The 16,058-nt window shown below is 41.8% G+C and overlaps 1 protein-coding gene across 5 annotated transcripts in view; it reads left to right on the plus strand.

Annotated features, from left to right (window-relative positions):
- The window catches only part of CAPRIN1 (cell cycle associated protein 1), an 88,076-nt gene extending 72,702 nt beyond the window's left edge, over positions 1–15,374 (plus strand). For 3 of the 5 annotated variants that reach the window (XM_073347912.1, XM_073347914.1, XM_073347913.1), the window contains 5 exons: positions 6,383–6,533; positions 7,166–7,360; positions 7,929–8,029; positions 11,173–11,236; positions 12,940–15,374. In XM_073347912.1, coding sequence (XP_073204013.1) covers positions 6,383–6,533; positions 7,166–7,360; positions 7,929–8,029; positions 11,173–11,236; positions 12,940–13,004 — 576 coding nt within the window. In that variant the 3' untranslated portion in view covers positions 13,005–15,374. The remainder of the gene's footprint in view (positions 1–6,382; positions 6,534–7,165; positions 7,361–7,928; positions 8,030–11,172; positions 11,237–12,939) is intronic. The other 2 variants (XM_073347915.1, XM_073347916.1) reach the window with 2 other exon arrangements.
- Positions 15,375–16,058: the final 684 nt, after the last annotated feature.

Here is a 16,058-nt window from a genome sequence, read left to right on the forward strand (position 1 = left end):
GGGGGGTCCAGATCTTTCCCTTGTTAGGGACGATTGGCTGGTCAGAGGCAGCTCCCGGTAGCAGGTGAGGGATCATGTGATGCTCCTCCTGTCCATGTGCACTGCTTTGGTCCTGTTGGTAAACAACAGCAAGTCCACGTTAGTCCTGGTTCAACACAGTTTATCAGGGCGCTCCTGGATGCCTCGTTGGCCAGTGCCTCCCTCCCACCGGACAGGTTCGAGACCCTGAAGGGGCTCATCTACCCATCACAAGATTCCCGGTGACAACAGCCAGAGCGTGCCTCCAGCTCTTGGGTCACATGTTGGTGTGCATGTCCCTGGTCCATCATGCCAGACTCAGGATGAGGTCCCTCCAGCTCTGGTTGGCCTCAGAGTTCTCCCAGGCCAGGGACAGGACGGACAAAGTCCTTACTGTACCAACTCGATCGCCTCTCTATGGTGGTTGTCCGCACCACGCAACGTGCTCCAAGGGCCCCTGTTCAGGGACAGGGCCCCGTCGCTGGTGTCCGATGCGTCGGACATGGGTTGAGGGGCCTTCAGACCCAAGGCCTGTGTTCGGCTCAAGATCTGACCCTACACATAAATGTCAAGGAACTCGGGGCGGTACGGCTGGTGTGTGTGGCCTTCCATTTGCACCTGGAGGGCAGGGTGGTCAGGGTCCTCACAGACAACGGCCTCAATGTTCTATATTAACAGGCAAGACAGGGCCTGCTCCTCTGCCCTCTGCTGTGAAGCCCTCAGGCTGTGGGATTTCTGTATAGCCCATGACATCTGTCTAAAGGCTTTCCGTCTACCGGGCGCCTGGAACGTGCAGGCGGATCGCATGAGCAGGGACTTCTCTCAACACAAGTGGTCTCTCCACCAGGAAGTGGCTCACAGGCTTTTCTGAGTGTGGGGGACTCCCCAGGTGGACCTGTTCACCACTTGGCAGAACCGGCGCTGTCCCTGGTTCTGCTCCAAGGGGGGGACTGGGAAGGGGCGCTATCTCCGATGCCTTCCTCCTGTCCTGGTCAGGCCAGTTTGTCTATGCCTTCCCACTGTTCCCACTGATCAGCAAGGTCCTGGAAAAGATAAAGACAGACAAGGCCCAGCGTGGCTCAGGCAACATTGGTACGGGATCCTCACGGGCCTGGCGGTTGCTCCGCCATGGCCGTTGCTGTTCCGCCCGGACCTACTCTCCCAGGGCTGCCTTCTCCACCCCAATCTAGTGGCTCTCCACCTCACGGCGTGGCTGCTCAATGGCTAGTAGGGAGGAGAGGACATGCTCAGAAGGGGTTCAACGCATCTTCCTAGAAAACAGGCGGCCCTCCACGCACCGCGCCTACTTGACGAAGTGGTCCCGGTTCTCTAGATGGGCGGGTGAATGGCGTTTCCCTCAGTGGCTGCCCCGATCCAGATTATCCTTGACTACCTTCTCCACCTTAGAGCCCAGGGCCTGGCACCCTTGTCAGTCAAGGTGCACCTGGCAGCCATATCGGCCTTCCATCCACCAGTGCACTGCCATGCTATGACTGGCCGGTTCCTTAAGGGTTTGGACCGTCTCTTTCCCATATGCCCTCGGTCCCGCAGTGGGACCTGAACCTGGTGTTGGCCCGTCTCACAGGGCCCCCATTTGAGCTGCTAGCCATGTGCTTCTGGTCCCACCTCTCATGGAAGGTGGCCTTCCTGGTCGCGATCACGTTGGCCAGGCAGGTCTCGGAACTCAGGGCCATGACCTCCGAGCTTCCATACACGGTGTTTCATAAGTACAAGGTCCAGCTCCTCCCACACCCTGCATTCCTCCCAAAGGTGGTCTCCACCTATCACATAGGTCAGGACATTTTTCTGCTGGTCCTCTGCCCCAAGCCCCACGTGTCCAGTGAGGAGCGCAGTCTCCACACGCTCGATGTGTGACAGGCTCTGGCTTTCTACCATGAGTGAACCAAGCCATTCAGAAATTCCTCGCAACTGTTTGACTCAGCTGAGCACGAGGGGTCAGTTGTCCTCCACTCAGCGGCTTTCCAACCGGATCACTTTGTGCATCCGTACCTGTTATGAACTGGCGGGTATCCCCCTGCCACTGATTGTGAAGGCACACTTGACTCGAGCACAGGCCTCATCGGCTGCCTTCTTGGCCTATGTCCCCATCCAGGACATTTGTAGGGCTGCCACGTGGTCTTCCGTTCACATGTTCACCTTGGACTATGAGATTGTCTCCCAAACCAGGGATGATGCCTGGTTCAGCAGGGCTGTCCTCCGTCCTGAGAACTTGTGAACTCCTACCCACCTCCAACAGGTATAGCTTGGAATCACCTGTTGTGGAATACCCATGAGCAATCACTCGAAGAAGAAAAGACCGTTACCTTTTCCATAACTGGTGGTGGTAGAGATTTGTTGCTCATGTCTGTTTCACATCCTGCCCTCCTTCCCCTCTGTTGGAGTTGTCTGGCAAGAAGGAACTGAGGGTGGGGGGAGCACGCAGCGCCCCTTATACCAAGCCATGGAAGTGCTACTCCAGGGGTCGCTGGGGCAATCCCCCCCCCCCCCCCCCCCCACGGGTACTCCTAGGGAAAAAACTTCCAGCACTGGTGCACATGGTGAGCACACAACCTATTGTGAAATAGACATGAGCAACACATCTTGAACACCAGTTACGGAAAAGGTAACTCTCCTTTCGTCACCATAGCTTTGCTCCGCGTTTCCAAGATCCTCCTAGGAAAACAGAGAAGGAGCTATAGAAGGTGCCCTCCTCTTCAGTGTCAACGAGCCCATCACATCCAGCTGCCTCTTCCAAACAGGCATTTTGATTGGGTAGTTGAGGACATTATACCAGTCTCTTCACTTCTGTCTGTTCCCCCGCCCCCCCCCCTTTTTTTTTTTGTTTACCAAATGCTTGTCCCACTTCCTAAGTACTTGGACCCACATAATATAAGACAAGCGTGCCTTAAGTATGGTGGAACAGAGGTATGTCATCCAGTTTAATACACCCTACCCCTCTCTCTATACTCCTGCTCCCCCAGTCAGGGACCACTCTCGATCTCCCACTGAAGGGCAATGTCGAGAATCTCTTTCAGACAGACTGTAGAGGAGGTACTGTTGAGCTACCAGAGAGAAGGCTTCTATTTCTGTTTCCTGATTCCCAAGACAAAAGGAGATCTCATGCCCATCTTAGATCTCAGAGAGTTGAACAAATTCCTACAGAAAATAAAATCTCACACTGTTCCTAGTGTCAATTATCTCTTCCCTAGAAGAAAACTGGTATGGGGCCCTTGACTTGAGGGACACTTACTTCCATATTGCAATATGTCCCAACCATTGAAAATTTATCAGGTTAATGCCTGATATTCAACATTATCCATTCATAGTGCTTCAGTTTGGCTTGGCAGCTGTGGAACCAGCTCATCTTCCAAAATTAGGTATCCATGTCTTCCCATACCTGAGTGACTGACTGGTTGATCAGAGGTCGATCAGAGTCGCGGGTCCTGTCCAGCATATTCATTGCTCTATCTATATTCAATGCTCTGGAGCTCTGAATGAATCGAGAAAAATCCGTATCGAAGCCTGTACAGACAGTAGATTTCAGTGGAGCAATCCTTGACTCCACAAGCCAGAGCTTTTCTACCACAAACCAAGTTCAAAACCATTTGAGACCTAATAGTTTGAATGAAGGCTTCCCTGCTCATAACAGCAAGTAAGTGCCTCAGGTTGCTAGGTCATATGGCAGCATGAGCCTGTGTAGTGCAGCATGCCAAACTGTCATTCAGGAAGCTGCAAACGTGGTTAACATCAGTATATGCCCTGAATTGCCACCATTTGGACAAGATGGTTCAAGTTCCAAAGCTAGTTGTGTTGTCTCTGGATTGGTGGATAGACCCTCTAAATGTTTGCTTGGAAGTTGCTTTCCTTCCCACACTATGAACACACCCTCTAGTCTCTCACACATCCTCTCTAGGTTGGGGGGGCTCACATTGGGTCCATGAAGACACAAGGCCTTTGGTAATAAATGTCAGGGAGTTAAGAGCAGTACATCTAAACTCCATTGTTTCACCTCAAAGCTGCTTACCTTTTGGGGAAACAGAACATCCTGGCAGATCAGCTGAGAAGATCCTTCAGCGATCAATACGAGTGGTCGTTAGGTCCAGTTGTAGCCAGGTTTATCTTCCAACTCTCGGGGTTTCCCCAAGTGGACCTTTTTGCAACAAGACCCAATAGAAAATTTTGCCAGTTCTGTTCCCTAGGCAACCTAACATGCCTTTCTCCTATCTTGGAGAATTCCCTTCTATATGCCTTCCGTACAATTCCTTTGTTCTTCCGAGTAATATCCAAAAATAATAAAGGACTATGCTTGTCTCATCCTTTAAAGTATGTCACGGCATGGCTCTTTCAATACTGCTATTCAGCTTTCCTGATTCTGTCAGAGGTTCCTCTAGTCTTCTTGTTAGATCCAGACATAATTTCTTGAGACCATGGCTGCCTTCATCACTCCAGCCTCCAAGCTCTCCATCTCACAACATAGATGCTTCGTGGCTGAATCCCTTTGAAAGGTCCTGCTCACAGGATGTCCAGAATGTATTTCTAAATTAATGGAAGACCCTCAACTAGGGTCACTTACTTGGTCAAATGGAAGTGCTTCTCCATTTGGGTTCATGAGAAATGTGTGCTGCTCAGCAAGCACCCTGAGTATTGTGCTGAACTATCTGCTAGATCTAAAACAGAATCTGACTGTTTTGTAAGGGTGCATTTGGCTGCTGTCTCAGCTTTGATGTATGGGTGGTGTGACAAAGTTCCTCCTCTGCCTTGGTGGGTCCTGCGCTTATTAACAGATTTGGTTGCCTCAGAGATTCCTGGCAGCCCTCAGTTTGGCCACTTTTGCTAGTGGCTCAAACCTGCCGTCCACTCAGCTAACTTCATCACTGGCCAGCATGGGGAAAACGGAGAACAATCCCTGCAGTCTGTGTCCCACCCAGTGGGTCGGGAACAGGCCAGATCCCTTTCCAATTTAGACCTTTCCTTCTGGTGTTTTTCACAGACTTGGTCAACTCCTCCTGTGTCCTATCAGGAGTTGTGGGGATGGGGGGAACCCGGGCCCACCCTCTACACTGGGTTCCAGCTCAGGGCCCTGTGGATAGCAGCTGTCTACAACGTTCCCTGTATCACCTGCATGACAGCTACAACTCCCTGGGCTACTTCCCCATGGCCTTCCCCCAGCACCTTCTTTATCCTCACTGCAGGATCTTCCTCTTGAAACCTGATCACGCTTGAACTCTTCAGTCCTCCCGCAGCACGCCTTCTTACTCCCTGCTCCTTGTGTGCCCCCCTACTAACTGATGGGAGGTCCTTTTTAAACCAGGTGTCCTGATTAGCCTGCCTGCCATAATTGATTCTAGAAAGTTCTTAATTGGCTCCAGGTGTCTTGATTAGCTTGCCTGTCTTAATTGGTTCTAGCAGGTTCCTGATTGCTCTAGGGCAGCCCCTGCTCTGTTCACTCAGGGAACAGAAAACTATTCATCCAGTGGCCATTATACTTGCCTTCTGCCAGATTCCTGTACTCTACTGGTCTGGGTCTGTCACAGTGGATAATAGATTATACCCTCAAGTGAATGTCCCATCCCACCTTGAGATCTCGACTTAGTCCTGGCAATTCTAATGGAACCCCACTTTGAACACCTTGTGACTGGCTCCCTCCTTAACTTTTCTATGAAGGTGGCATTTTGAGAGATTTAGTTTCAGAACCCCCTTATACAGTTTTTTATAAAGATAAGGTTTGTCTTACGCTGCATTTATAAAGCAGCAATTTGGTCATTAGCCACACCTTCTCTTCTCATTACACCATTGACTATCAATCCAGAGATTATGCCAGTTTCGGCAGGTGGTCTTGCAATTGCTATTCAGATAGACTCCGAATCCGCCTCCATAGACGTTTGCTTGAGAGTCACCTACTGTGGAAGTTATGTTCAATAACTTGAAGAAGAAACGATTACCTACCTTTCTGTAACTGTTGTTCTTCGAGATGTTCCACATGTCCATTCCATAGCCTGCCCACCTTCCCCTCTCCATCAGAGTACATCCAGTACAAAGGAACTGAGGGGGGTTGGGTTGTCTCCACCTTCTTACATCACCATGCATTGGCATGTGGCGTTGGGGCGGGGGCCTCCAGCCATCCTGATGGGTACTGCTGAAGGGGGAGGAAAATGACATTTGTGCACACAAAGTGCACACCCATCCACAATGGAGTGGGCATGTTCAACTCATCTCAAAGAACAACAGTTACAGAAAGGAAGGTAATTACTTCTTTTGTCAGTTTATAAAGCATATAGTCTCGGATTGTGTGCAAAAGACACGTAAGTACAAATTGGGGAAAATGTAGACCAGAGAGATATTTAGTTTTTTCCTACCATTGTAGGTATTCAATATGAATGCACCTGTTCCTCCTGTCAATGAGCCAGAAACCCTAAAGCAACAAAATCAGTACCAGGCCAGTTACAACCAGAGTTTCTCCAATCAGCCTCATCAAGTAGAACAATCAGAACTTCAGCAAGAACAGCTCCAGACAGGTAAACTTGTTAGACAAAATTAAAACATTATTTTAGCCTAAAAGGGAGGCTTCCAGTGGAGGATAGTCATGGAGACCAAATACCAAGAAACCAGGCAGCCGACTTAAAATTAAATGGAATTTAGAATGTGTAAAATTTTGTTCAGGGGGAGTCTCTGCAAAACCAAAACTTTTAATGAGGAGGATGCAACTGAGGGGAAGTTCTGCACGCAGAATAAATTTTTATGGAGCAGTGTCGCTGCCTCTGGGCTCTATGTTTAGCAACTTCATGGAAAGATTGTGGAAGTCACTTGAGAATGTTTCCAGTTGTTTCAGGGTTGTGTGGTGTGTTGATTTTTATTATCATTATTATTTAAATCTACAAACACCAGTGAAAAGATGAGAGTAATTGTACTAACTTGAGGCCTGTTGACACTGTCTTTGCTGAACACTAGACATCTTGCATTATTTTAGTACTGTGGAATGTGTCAGAATAGCAACTTTTAGTTCTGCAAAGCATCTGTCTTTGGGTTTGTAAACATTTACTGCTCTGCTTGATGGTACTAAGGCAGACTTGATTGGTTTAACTTGATACCTATCAGTCTTTGGGGAACATAGAAAACATAAACTTCCATTTTTGGTTTTTTATTATAGTGGTTGGCACCTACCATGGTTCCCCGGACCAGTCCCATCAAGTGGCAGGTAACCACCAGCAGCCTCCACAACAGAATACTGGGTTCCCACGTAACAGTCAGCCTTATTATAACAACCGGGGAGTGTCTCGTGGTGGATCACGCGGCACTCGGGGCTTAATGAATGGATACAGGGGACCTGCCAATGGGTTTAGAGGTAAAAAATAAATATATATATGTATATATATTTTATCTAAATTTTGAGAGTTTATATGAATTTTTTTTCAGGTTTACAGAATGGCAGGAGACCTTATGTTATGTTGACCCTATTGTTTAATACAGAAATATATTGGGAAGATATTTAAGCTTGTGGTGGTATTCGCTTTTTTCTATCTTAACGAAGCAGTTTAAATTCTAGGCTTGTGCTAGACTGTCTCTAAGAACTGAATGAAGAATCATCTTTTGTTCTGTGTTTGTGCAGTGCCTAGCACAACAAGGTCCTGGTCCATGACTAGGGTTCCTGGACATATGGTAATACAAATAATAAATAACAGATTATCAGAGAAACATCCTCAGATACCACTTCCCCAATTTTTTATGAGGTCTTAATGAGAAGATGTAGGTTATTTTACAAGTTTTTACAGTCTGCTGGCGCACAACACTTTTTTATTCCAGTTTTTTTCTTAATAGTCAATGAAATCCCTCCGTGGCCTTTCATGTGTGTATCATAATTTATGAAGACTGGTTATGTGCCCTTCAGTAAGCATTTGTATTCTAATCCTTAGGAGGGTATGATGGCTACCGCCCTTCATTTTCCAACACTCCAAACAGTGGTTACTCGCAGCCCCAATTTAATGCTCCTCGGGACTACTCCAACTATCAACGGGTGAGTTGACGTTTAAATTAAAATGATAAGAATAGAAAAATCAGTCAAACTAAATGAAATAACTTGCTTACAGCAACTAGTAAATATTCTTAGAGTTTTAATTGCTAAATCTCAACGACTCCATATCAAATGTGCTTAGTTTACAAGTGAAATTAAAGCTCCTTGCTCCATAACCATCCAAATGGCCAGTCTTACTCACCCTGGGATTTTGAAAATAAAGCTTTTTTTGTGACTTTTGCTTCACCAGTAAAAATTTAAAATTCGTCTGTTGTCATTTATCTGTGGGCAACCCTTTACAATAGACATACTGGAAAATCCTGCAGTTGGAACTTGGCTAATGATTCTGTTGGTGGATGAGCCAAAATGGAATTAGTCTACTTTCTTACCTGTTTTGGCTCTGCAATGCTAACAAATAAAATGTAATAACTGTATTACTAAACAGATATACTCCCTATGTTTATATTTTTATATATCTATATCGGGGTTCTCAAACTGGGGGTCGGGACCCCTTAGGGGGTACAAGGTTATTACGTGGGCAGTCGCGAGCTGTCAGCCTCCACCCCAAACCCCGGTTTGCATCCAGCATTTACAATGGTATTAAATATATAAAAAAGTGTTTTTAATTTATGGGGGGGTCGCACTCAGAGGCTTGCTATGTGAAAGGAGTCACCAGTATAAAGGTCTGAGACCACTGATCTCTATGCTTGGCAGAATTTGCTTTTTTTTATTTTAGCTGCTAATATTTATTTTTAAGCATTTTTTAGATTTATCACTTTAAATTTTCACAGTTGCACAAAATTACGGGCTTTAAGCATTTTTTAGATTTTTATTAGGGCTGTCAATCACAGTTAACTCACGTGATTAACTCAAAATAAATCGTGATAAAATTAATTGCAATTAATCGCACTGTTAAACAATAGAATGCTAATTGAAATTTATTAAATATTGGATGTTTATCTACGTTTTCAAATATATTGATTTCTATTACAACATAATACAAAGTGTACAGCGCTCACTTTATATTATTTTTATTACAAATATTTGCACTGTAAAAACGATAAGAACTAGATAGTATTTTTCAGTTTACCTCATACAAGTACTGTAGTGCAATCTCTTTATCGTGAAAGTGTAACTTACAAATGTAGGTTTTTTGTTTTGTTTTTTTGAGAGCAATAATGTAACAATGTAAAACTTTAGAGCCTACAAGTCCACTCAGTCCTACTTCTTGTTCAGCCAATGGCTAAGAAACAGGTTTGTTTACATTTACAGGAGATGCTGCTGCCTGCTTCTTATTTACAATGTCACCTGAAAGTGAGAACAGGCATTCGCATGGCACTTTTGTAGCTGGTGTTGCAAGGTATTTACATGCCAGATATGCTAAACATTCGTATGCCCCTTTATACTTCAGCCACCATTCCAGAGGACATGCTTCCATGCTGATGATGCTCGTTAAATAATGTGTTAATTAAATTTGTGACTGAACTCCTTGGGGGAGAAGTGTCTTCTTCTCTGTTTTACCTGCATTCTGCCATATATTTCATGTTATAGCTGTCTTGGATGGTGACCCAGCACATGTTCATTTTAAGAACACTTTCACTGCAGATTTCACAAAATGCAAAGAAAATACTAATGTGAGATTTCTGAAAATAGCTACAGCACTTGACCCAAAGTTTAAGAATCAGAAGTGCTTTCCAAAATCTGAGAGGGACGAGGTGTGGAGCATGCTTTCAGAAGTCTTAAAAGAGCAACACTCAGATGCAGAAACTATAAAACCCGAACCACCAAAAAAGAAAATCGACCTTCTGCTGGTGGTATCTGACTCAGATGATAAAAATGAAAATGCATCAGTCTGCTCTGCTTTGGATTCTTATCGAGCAGAACCCATCATCAGCATGGACGCATGTCCTCTGGAATGGTGATTGAAGATGAAGGGACATATGAATCTTCAGTGCATCTGGCATGTAAATATCTTGCGACACTGGCTACAATAGTGTCATGCAAATGCGTGTTCTCACTTTCAGGTGACATTGTAAACAAGAAGCGCGGGCAGCATTATCTCCTGTAAATTGTAACCAAATTTGGTTGTCTGAGCAATTGGCTGAAGTAGGACTGAGTGGACTTGTAGGCTGTAAAGTTTTACGGTGCTTTATTTTTCAATGCAGTTATTTTTTTTGTACATAATTCTACATTTGTAAGTTAATCTTTTGTGATAAAGAGATTGTACGACAGTACTTGTATGAGGTGAATTGAAAAATACTATTTCTTTATATTTTTATTACAAATATTTGCACTGTAAAAATAAGTGAGAGCTGTACACTTTGTATTGTGTTGTAATAGAAATCAATATATTTGAAAACGTAGAAAAACATCCAAAATATTAAAATAAATGGTATTCCATTATTGTTTAACAGTGCGATAAATTTTAAAAAAAATTTATTGCGCGGTTAATTTGTATTCAAATTTTCACAACTGTGGTAAATTATATTTTGGGTTGTGTCAGACTAATTGACAGAAAACATTGAGATTCAAAAAGTTAAAGCTTTATAAACAGTTAAAACACATTGTCAATATCACATGTCCAGATATACAAAGCCAATATCTATAAATCAGCAAATCATAACTTTTTACTATTCATTTGCGAGTCCATTTGTAACAAACCTAAGTCTGAATCACTAGATTTTGACGCTTAAATTCTCAAGCAGCATTTTTCTTTCTTTGCCTAGCTGTAAACTTCCATTATTTATCAATATTATTCATCCGTTTGTGTGTGTTATAGTGACATTTACATTTACCAATAAAAACTGTAATCCTTCCAAGCCTAGATATGTTATGTAAAGTTTAATCACTTAGTCAGTGAAAACAGTTTAAGATGTTTATTAGTAGCTAATGAACCTAACTCCTTTCTAGTCTTGTGAGGCAGATTAGGATTTCCTACTAAGAATTACAATTCTGTATGTTGGCAATGCCCCCACTGGCATCATTTACCTGAATTCATATACTGAAAATGGATGGGTTATTCTAAATACTCTTGAAACTTAATATTTTTAATAGCAAATATTTAACTTTCTAAGGCACAACAAATGATTGTGATGGTTTAATGAGGATACCTTTAATTTACTTTTCTCACTTTATACTTTCTTTAGGATGGATATCAACAGAATTTTAAACGTGGCTCTGGACAGAGTGGACCGCGGGGAGCCCCTCGAGGTAATACTCAAATGATATGTTCCTCATTCTGCTGAACTGGAGTTTCTGATGCAATCTCTTAGAGGGTTGTGGATCAGAAAACATTTTATCATATATAACTAATAGGCCACAATTCAAAAAATTTAAATTTTCCTGGAACTTTTTGTTGGAAATTGTTAATTGGCTGTTGAATGAAGTATTTTTGTTTGTAAGAAGTTACATTTGTCTGCTAAGATTTAAGTTTATCTTTGCATTCACACTATTTAGTTGCCTTTTTTCTTAGTAACACAAAATGAGCCCTGAAAACTTGAAAATATATTTTTTTTTGGTAAAGCTTTGCACCCCTTTCACTGCTGCCCCATCTGACCCAATTTGGAATTTTAATTTTTTGCTGACAAGATTTGCTAGAATTTTGACTGCAGGCTTTACTTTTGTGCATTTTTTAAAGCTCCCTTGACTTCTGAATTTGTATATTGATGTTTCTTCAATTTCAATAAAGATGTGTTGCGTTACTTGCAGCCTGTTGCGGAATACTTTTGTTTGGTCTACATATTTACAAACGCTGCCTTTTTTTAATTTAGTTCCTAGAGTCTGCAAGAAAGTGATTATAGGAATTGATACTTAAATAGAGATGGGTGGGTTTTTCCCTTTGTAAAAATCTCCTAAAATATTTCCAGCCTTATTTGCAGCTGCACTGTGTACTTTATTTTGAGAATGAAACAAAAATATTAATATATTGAAGTCACTCAATCATGTAGGCGCTTAAACTAACTGTTTATCAAATAGCCAAAACTGTAGTTGAGCTAATATTTCTGCATCTGAACTTTAATTACCTTTCAACAATACTTCCATAGTTTTTCAACAGGCATTTGGTAACTACATTGCATGTTCTCCATTTCTGCTGCCTAAAACGTTGAAATCTATAACAACATTAGCCACCTTGTGGAAATGTCTGTATGCGTTGTCAAAAGGAACTGTCCTAATAAATGGTGTGATGGGAATGGGGATTGAGAGTCTATCTAATCGTGGTGAAGTTATAGCAGTGCTGTGCATAAATATATTCCAAATAACAGGAAAGTCCAGGGCTCATTGCCAATAAAATGCAGGTAAGTATTTTGGCAGAAGGGTGGATTGATTGAAGATAGGTTTTCTAAATTGATATGTCTAGCTTCAACAGAACAATAGCTGGTGATCTATTTTCAGAATGCTGTTTGAGACTTTCAAGACTTCCTGCTCGATACAAAGGAGCAGGAAAGTGACAGCAGACCTGCGACTGGCTGTTTGATAATTTAAGAGACCCTTTAGCTTAATGGCTTTAAAATAAGAATTTTTTAAAAATGCTAACGAATTATTTTTTAAAAATCTTAGTTTAACTTGCACTGGATATGTTATCCCATACATGTGTGGGTGACTTGTGTCAGTAGTTGCTGTTTAACTGAAGAGGAAAATCTTGTTAGAAGTTAGTTTAAATTAATCTAAGAGATTGAGGAAAATTATGAAAAATACCAAGAGGGGGAAACCAAGGAATTGATTAGATGATTTAATAGGCATACATGTGTGATTGTGTTTGAATGGATAAGAATATTGACCATGTATTAGTACAGTAAGCATATACCTATGAATTCTAAACCAAAGTTATTGAGACCAAACTTGAGTCACACCCTTTATGAACTCTAAAATGGTCTGATTCGATACAAAATGTAAGTGCTGTTTTTATTTTCTAGGTCGTGGAGGGCCCCCAAGACCCAACAGAGGGATGTCTCAAATGAATGCTCAGCAAGTGAATTAAACTAATCCACAGGATTATATTAAACGCCAAAAACACACTGGCCAATGTACCATACATGTTACCAGAAGAGTTATTATCTATTTGTTCTCCCTTACAGGAAGTTCATTGTAATGGGACTTTTTTCATTACCCATAAAGACAGGACTACAGTTGTCAGCTTTATATTACCTGGATATGGAAAGAAACAACGTTTACTCTGCATGTTCTGTCCTAAGCATCATCTTGAGCCTTGCACATGAGATTCAGATTTGTTATTCTGGCTATGAGTAAAGAAAAAAGGCAATTTCAGGGTGATCAAATCTCCGTTGTTAACTAAAGTGGCAGAAAAAAGCAAGACTGCCTCACTTCTGACATTCTATAGTGATTCAACAAATAAAATCAGCAAATCCCTAAAGATCTTATTCTGATGGCAGTTGACAAAATTAAACTTTCCTCATGAAAGAAGGATGGAAGAAATGAAGTGTGGTTTGGCAGAGCAGCTGCATTTCAGCCTTTTCATGTTAAAATGAAGCACTGAACAGTTTAAGATGCATAATGATGCATATATCCCTAACTAGACAAATAAGCTTACAGCCAGCTTTTGATAGACAACACACCCCTTAGCTACAGCATTCTCCATCACCAGGCTCAGTTTACTGTGGCTAAGGATACATAAATTGCTTTTGTGTAACTGCTGATGTAATTGTATAAGGTTTTTTTAACCCTCCTTCCCCCCCAAAATTAGCTTTGATTGGCACTTTAAAACTTCTGCAAATATAGGATATAATCTGGATGGCCACTTGTATATTTGATGTGAAGTATTTAGATATCTCTCTTGAACATATTTAAGTTTCTTTGATAGCAATGACTTTTGTAAGGATTGGTATTGTCTCTATCATTCCTTATGACTTGCACATTGTCTGTCACTAATACTTGACCTTCTGTATTATCACCTAAATAACTGATACAGGTACTGATGGAAATCTCTAATGGATAATCATAACACTTTTGGTCACATGTCCTTTCGTCTTTCCTGCAGCCTGAAGGTTTTAAGAAATCTCAAATCCCCGCTGCTGCTGCCCTTTTAATTGCTATCTTTTGAAAAGCACCAGTATGTGTTTTGATTGGTTTCCCCTTTTAAGGGAAATGACAGCCAGCAGTTACAGTTCTAACGGTATAAGCAAGACAAATAAAACATGTTTATAAAAACTGTATTCTGGAACAATCGTTTTCAGCTACTGATGCAGACTTAACATAATGGGGATAGACCTTTCATAAGCTTATTCTCTAATTCACCTTACAGATTTACATAAGCCTTTTGTTCCTTTTTAAATTATTCCAGAAGTTATAACTCTCACAATTATTGTCCGTTGTCTTCATATTAATTGGATTAACTGGGAATTTTTTTTCCCCATGGAGACTTTCATGTTCGTCAAGTCAACATATGGTGTAGAAGAATTAGCTTGGGACTGGGAGTTGGGAACTCATAAATCTTACCCCAAGTTTGCCACTCACTTCTGGTATGATCTTGGTCAAATTGATTAATCTCTTTGTGCCTGTTTCCCTATCTAAAATGGGGAGAATACATAGCTACCTCAATAGAGGTGTTGAGTACAAATGCATTTTATAGCACACTGAAAATGTAAAGTGCTATAAAGGGTCATATTAAGCAACAGCCACATATCGAACAGAGGATGTTTAATCACGAGGTAATGGTATTGCTTTTACTAAACCAAAATGAAGGGTTTGCTGTCATTTGGAGGATGTTTTATACTGTGTCATGACAGTCCGAAGCTTTTTTTACTTTATTATGAAATAGTCCCAAATTCAATGCATGCGACTTTCACTTTGTCATGACCAGAATGTAAAGACCACAGAAATTAATTACAGATATTGTACTTACTGGGAGACATCACAGTCTTGTGGAAGCAACAGTAAACAGTCATCTTGCAAACACATTAGTTGCTTGGGGTGGCACTTTTTCCCATAGTAATTCAATGATATACATTGCAGTATGATGGCAAGTCACTCTTGTGACCATACAGCAAACTGCTGCTGGTGCAGTCCCATTTAATTGTCTGTTGCTATTTTCTTACAGTTGGAAAAAGATAAGCTTTTTAATGCTGATTTTTAGGAAAATAGGGGAGTCTTCTCAATGTTTTCCTTTTAAGCTATTTATAAATAAGTAGTAGACAGATAGCCATTCAGCTTTTGGCTGCATCCCAACTGATTCTTAAATAATTTTAGTTTTTCATTGAACTTACAACATACTTAACTGAAGGCCATTGAATAGATCAGGACATTCCATTTTCCAAAAATGTGGGCGTATCCATTTATTTTCAATGATATCATTTAAATGAACTAATAAAATGTGGGTAATTGAGACCTGTTATTTTGAGGTGTTATCTTGTGAGCTTGTGTGTGAAAATGGCCTTTAGACAGTCTAACCCTTCTACTGTATGCTAATGATACATAGAAATGTACTATAATCATCTGTAGTACATAAAACAAGTGCTTTGAATACATATCTAGCCCGAATGTTCACTCTAATTCCATTAATCTTAACAGATGTATGGTTAATAAACCCCTTGCTGAAAACTGACCTTCTCCATCACATTAAGGTTCATAGATCCACTAACTAGTCTTCCAGCCTGCACTTCAGAATATAGCACCAGATATATCCATCATTGGCATAGCTGTCCACACCTGCCTAGAGATGTTACTCTGTTTCTCTTCTGCCTCCATGGTGCAGACAGGACAAACTAATACTCTCCTGCTGCAGAACTTTCTTTTTGAGTTTCATTCTGCATTTAAGAATTTCAGAGCTCTTTAGCCTCTGCAATCCCTGATTTGACTTCAGATTTGATTCTCTCCCGAGAGAAAGCATCCCCAGTACATTCTTCACTCCTGAGGGTCACTGACTGATACACAGCAGTCACATATAGTTGCTAGTAAGCTTGTTGAAAAGGAAAACTGTATGCTTGGCTAGTCCTGCTCTGGGGTTTAGCTGAGGCCTGTTCTTAGGAGGCACCAAAGACATCAGAATTGGCCAGGTCAGGTGGCATCCCACTCCTCA

This window comes from Lepidochelys kempii, chromosome 6, assembly GCF_965140265.1.
Source record: "Lepidochelys kempii isolate rLepKem1 chromosome 6, rLepKem1.hap2, whole genome shotgun sequence".
Classification (NCBI taxonomy): domain Eukaryota; kingdom Metazoa; phylum Chordata; order Testudines; family Cheloniidae; genus Lepidochelys; species Lepidochelys kempii.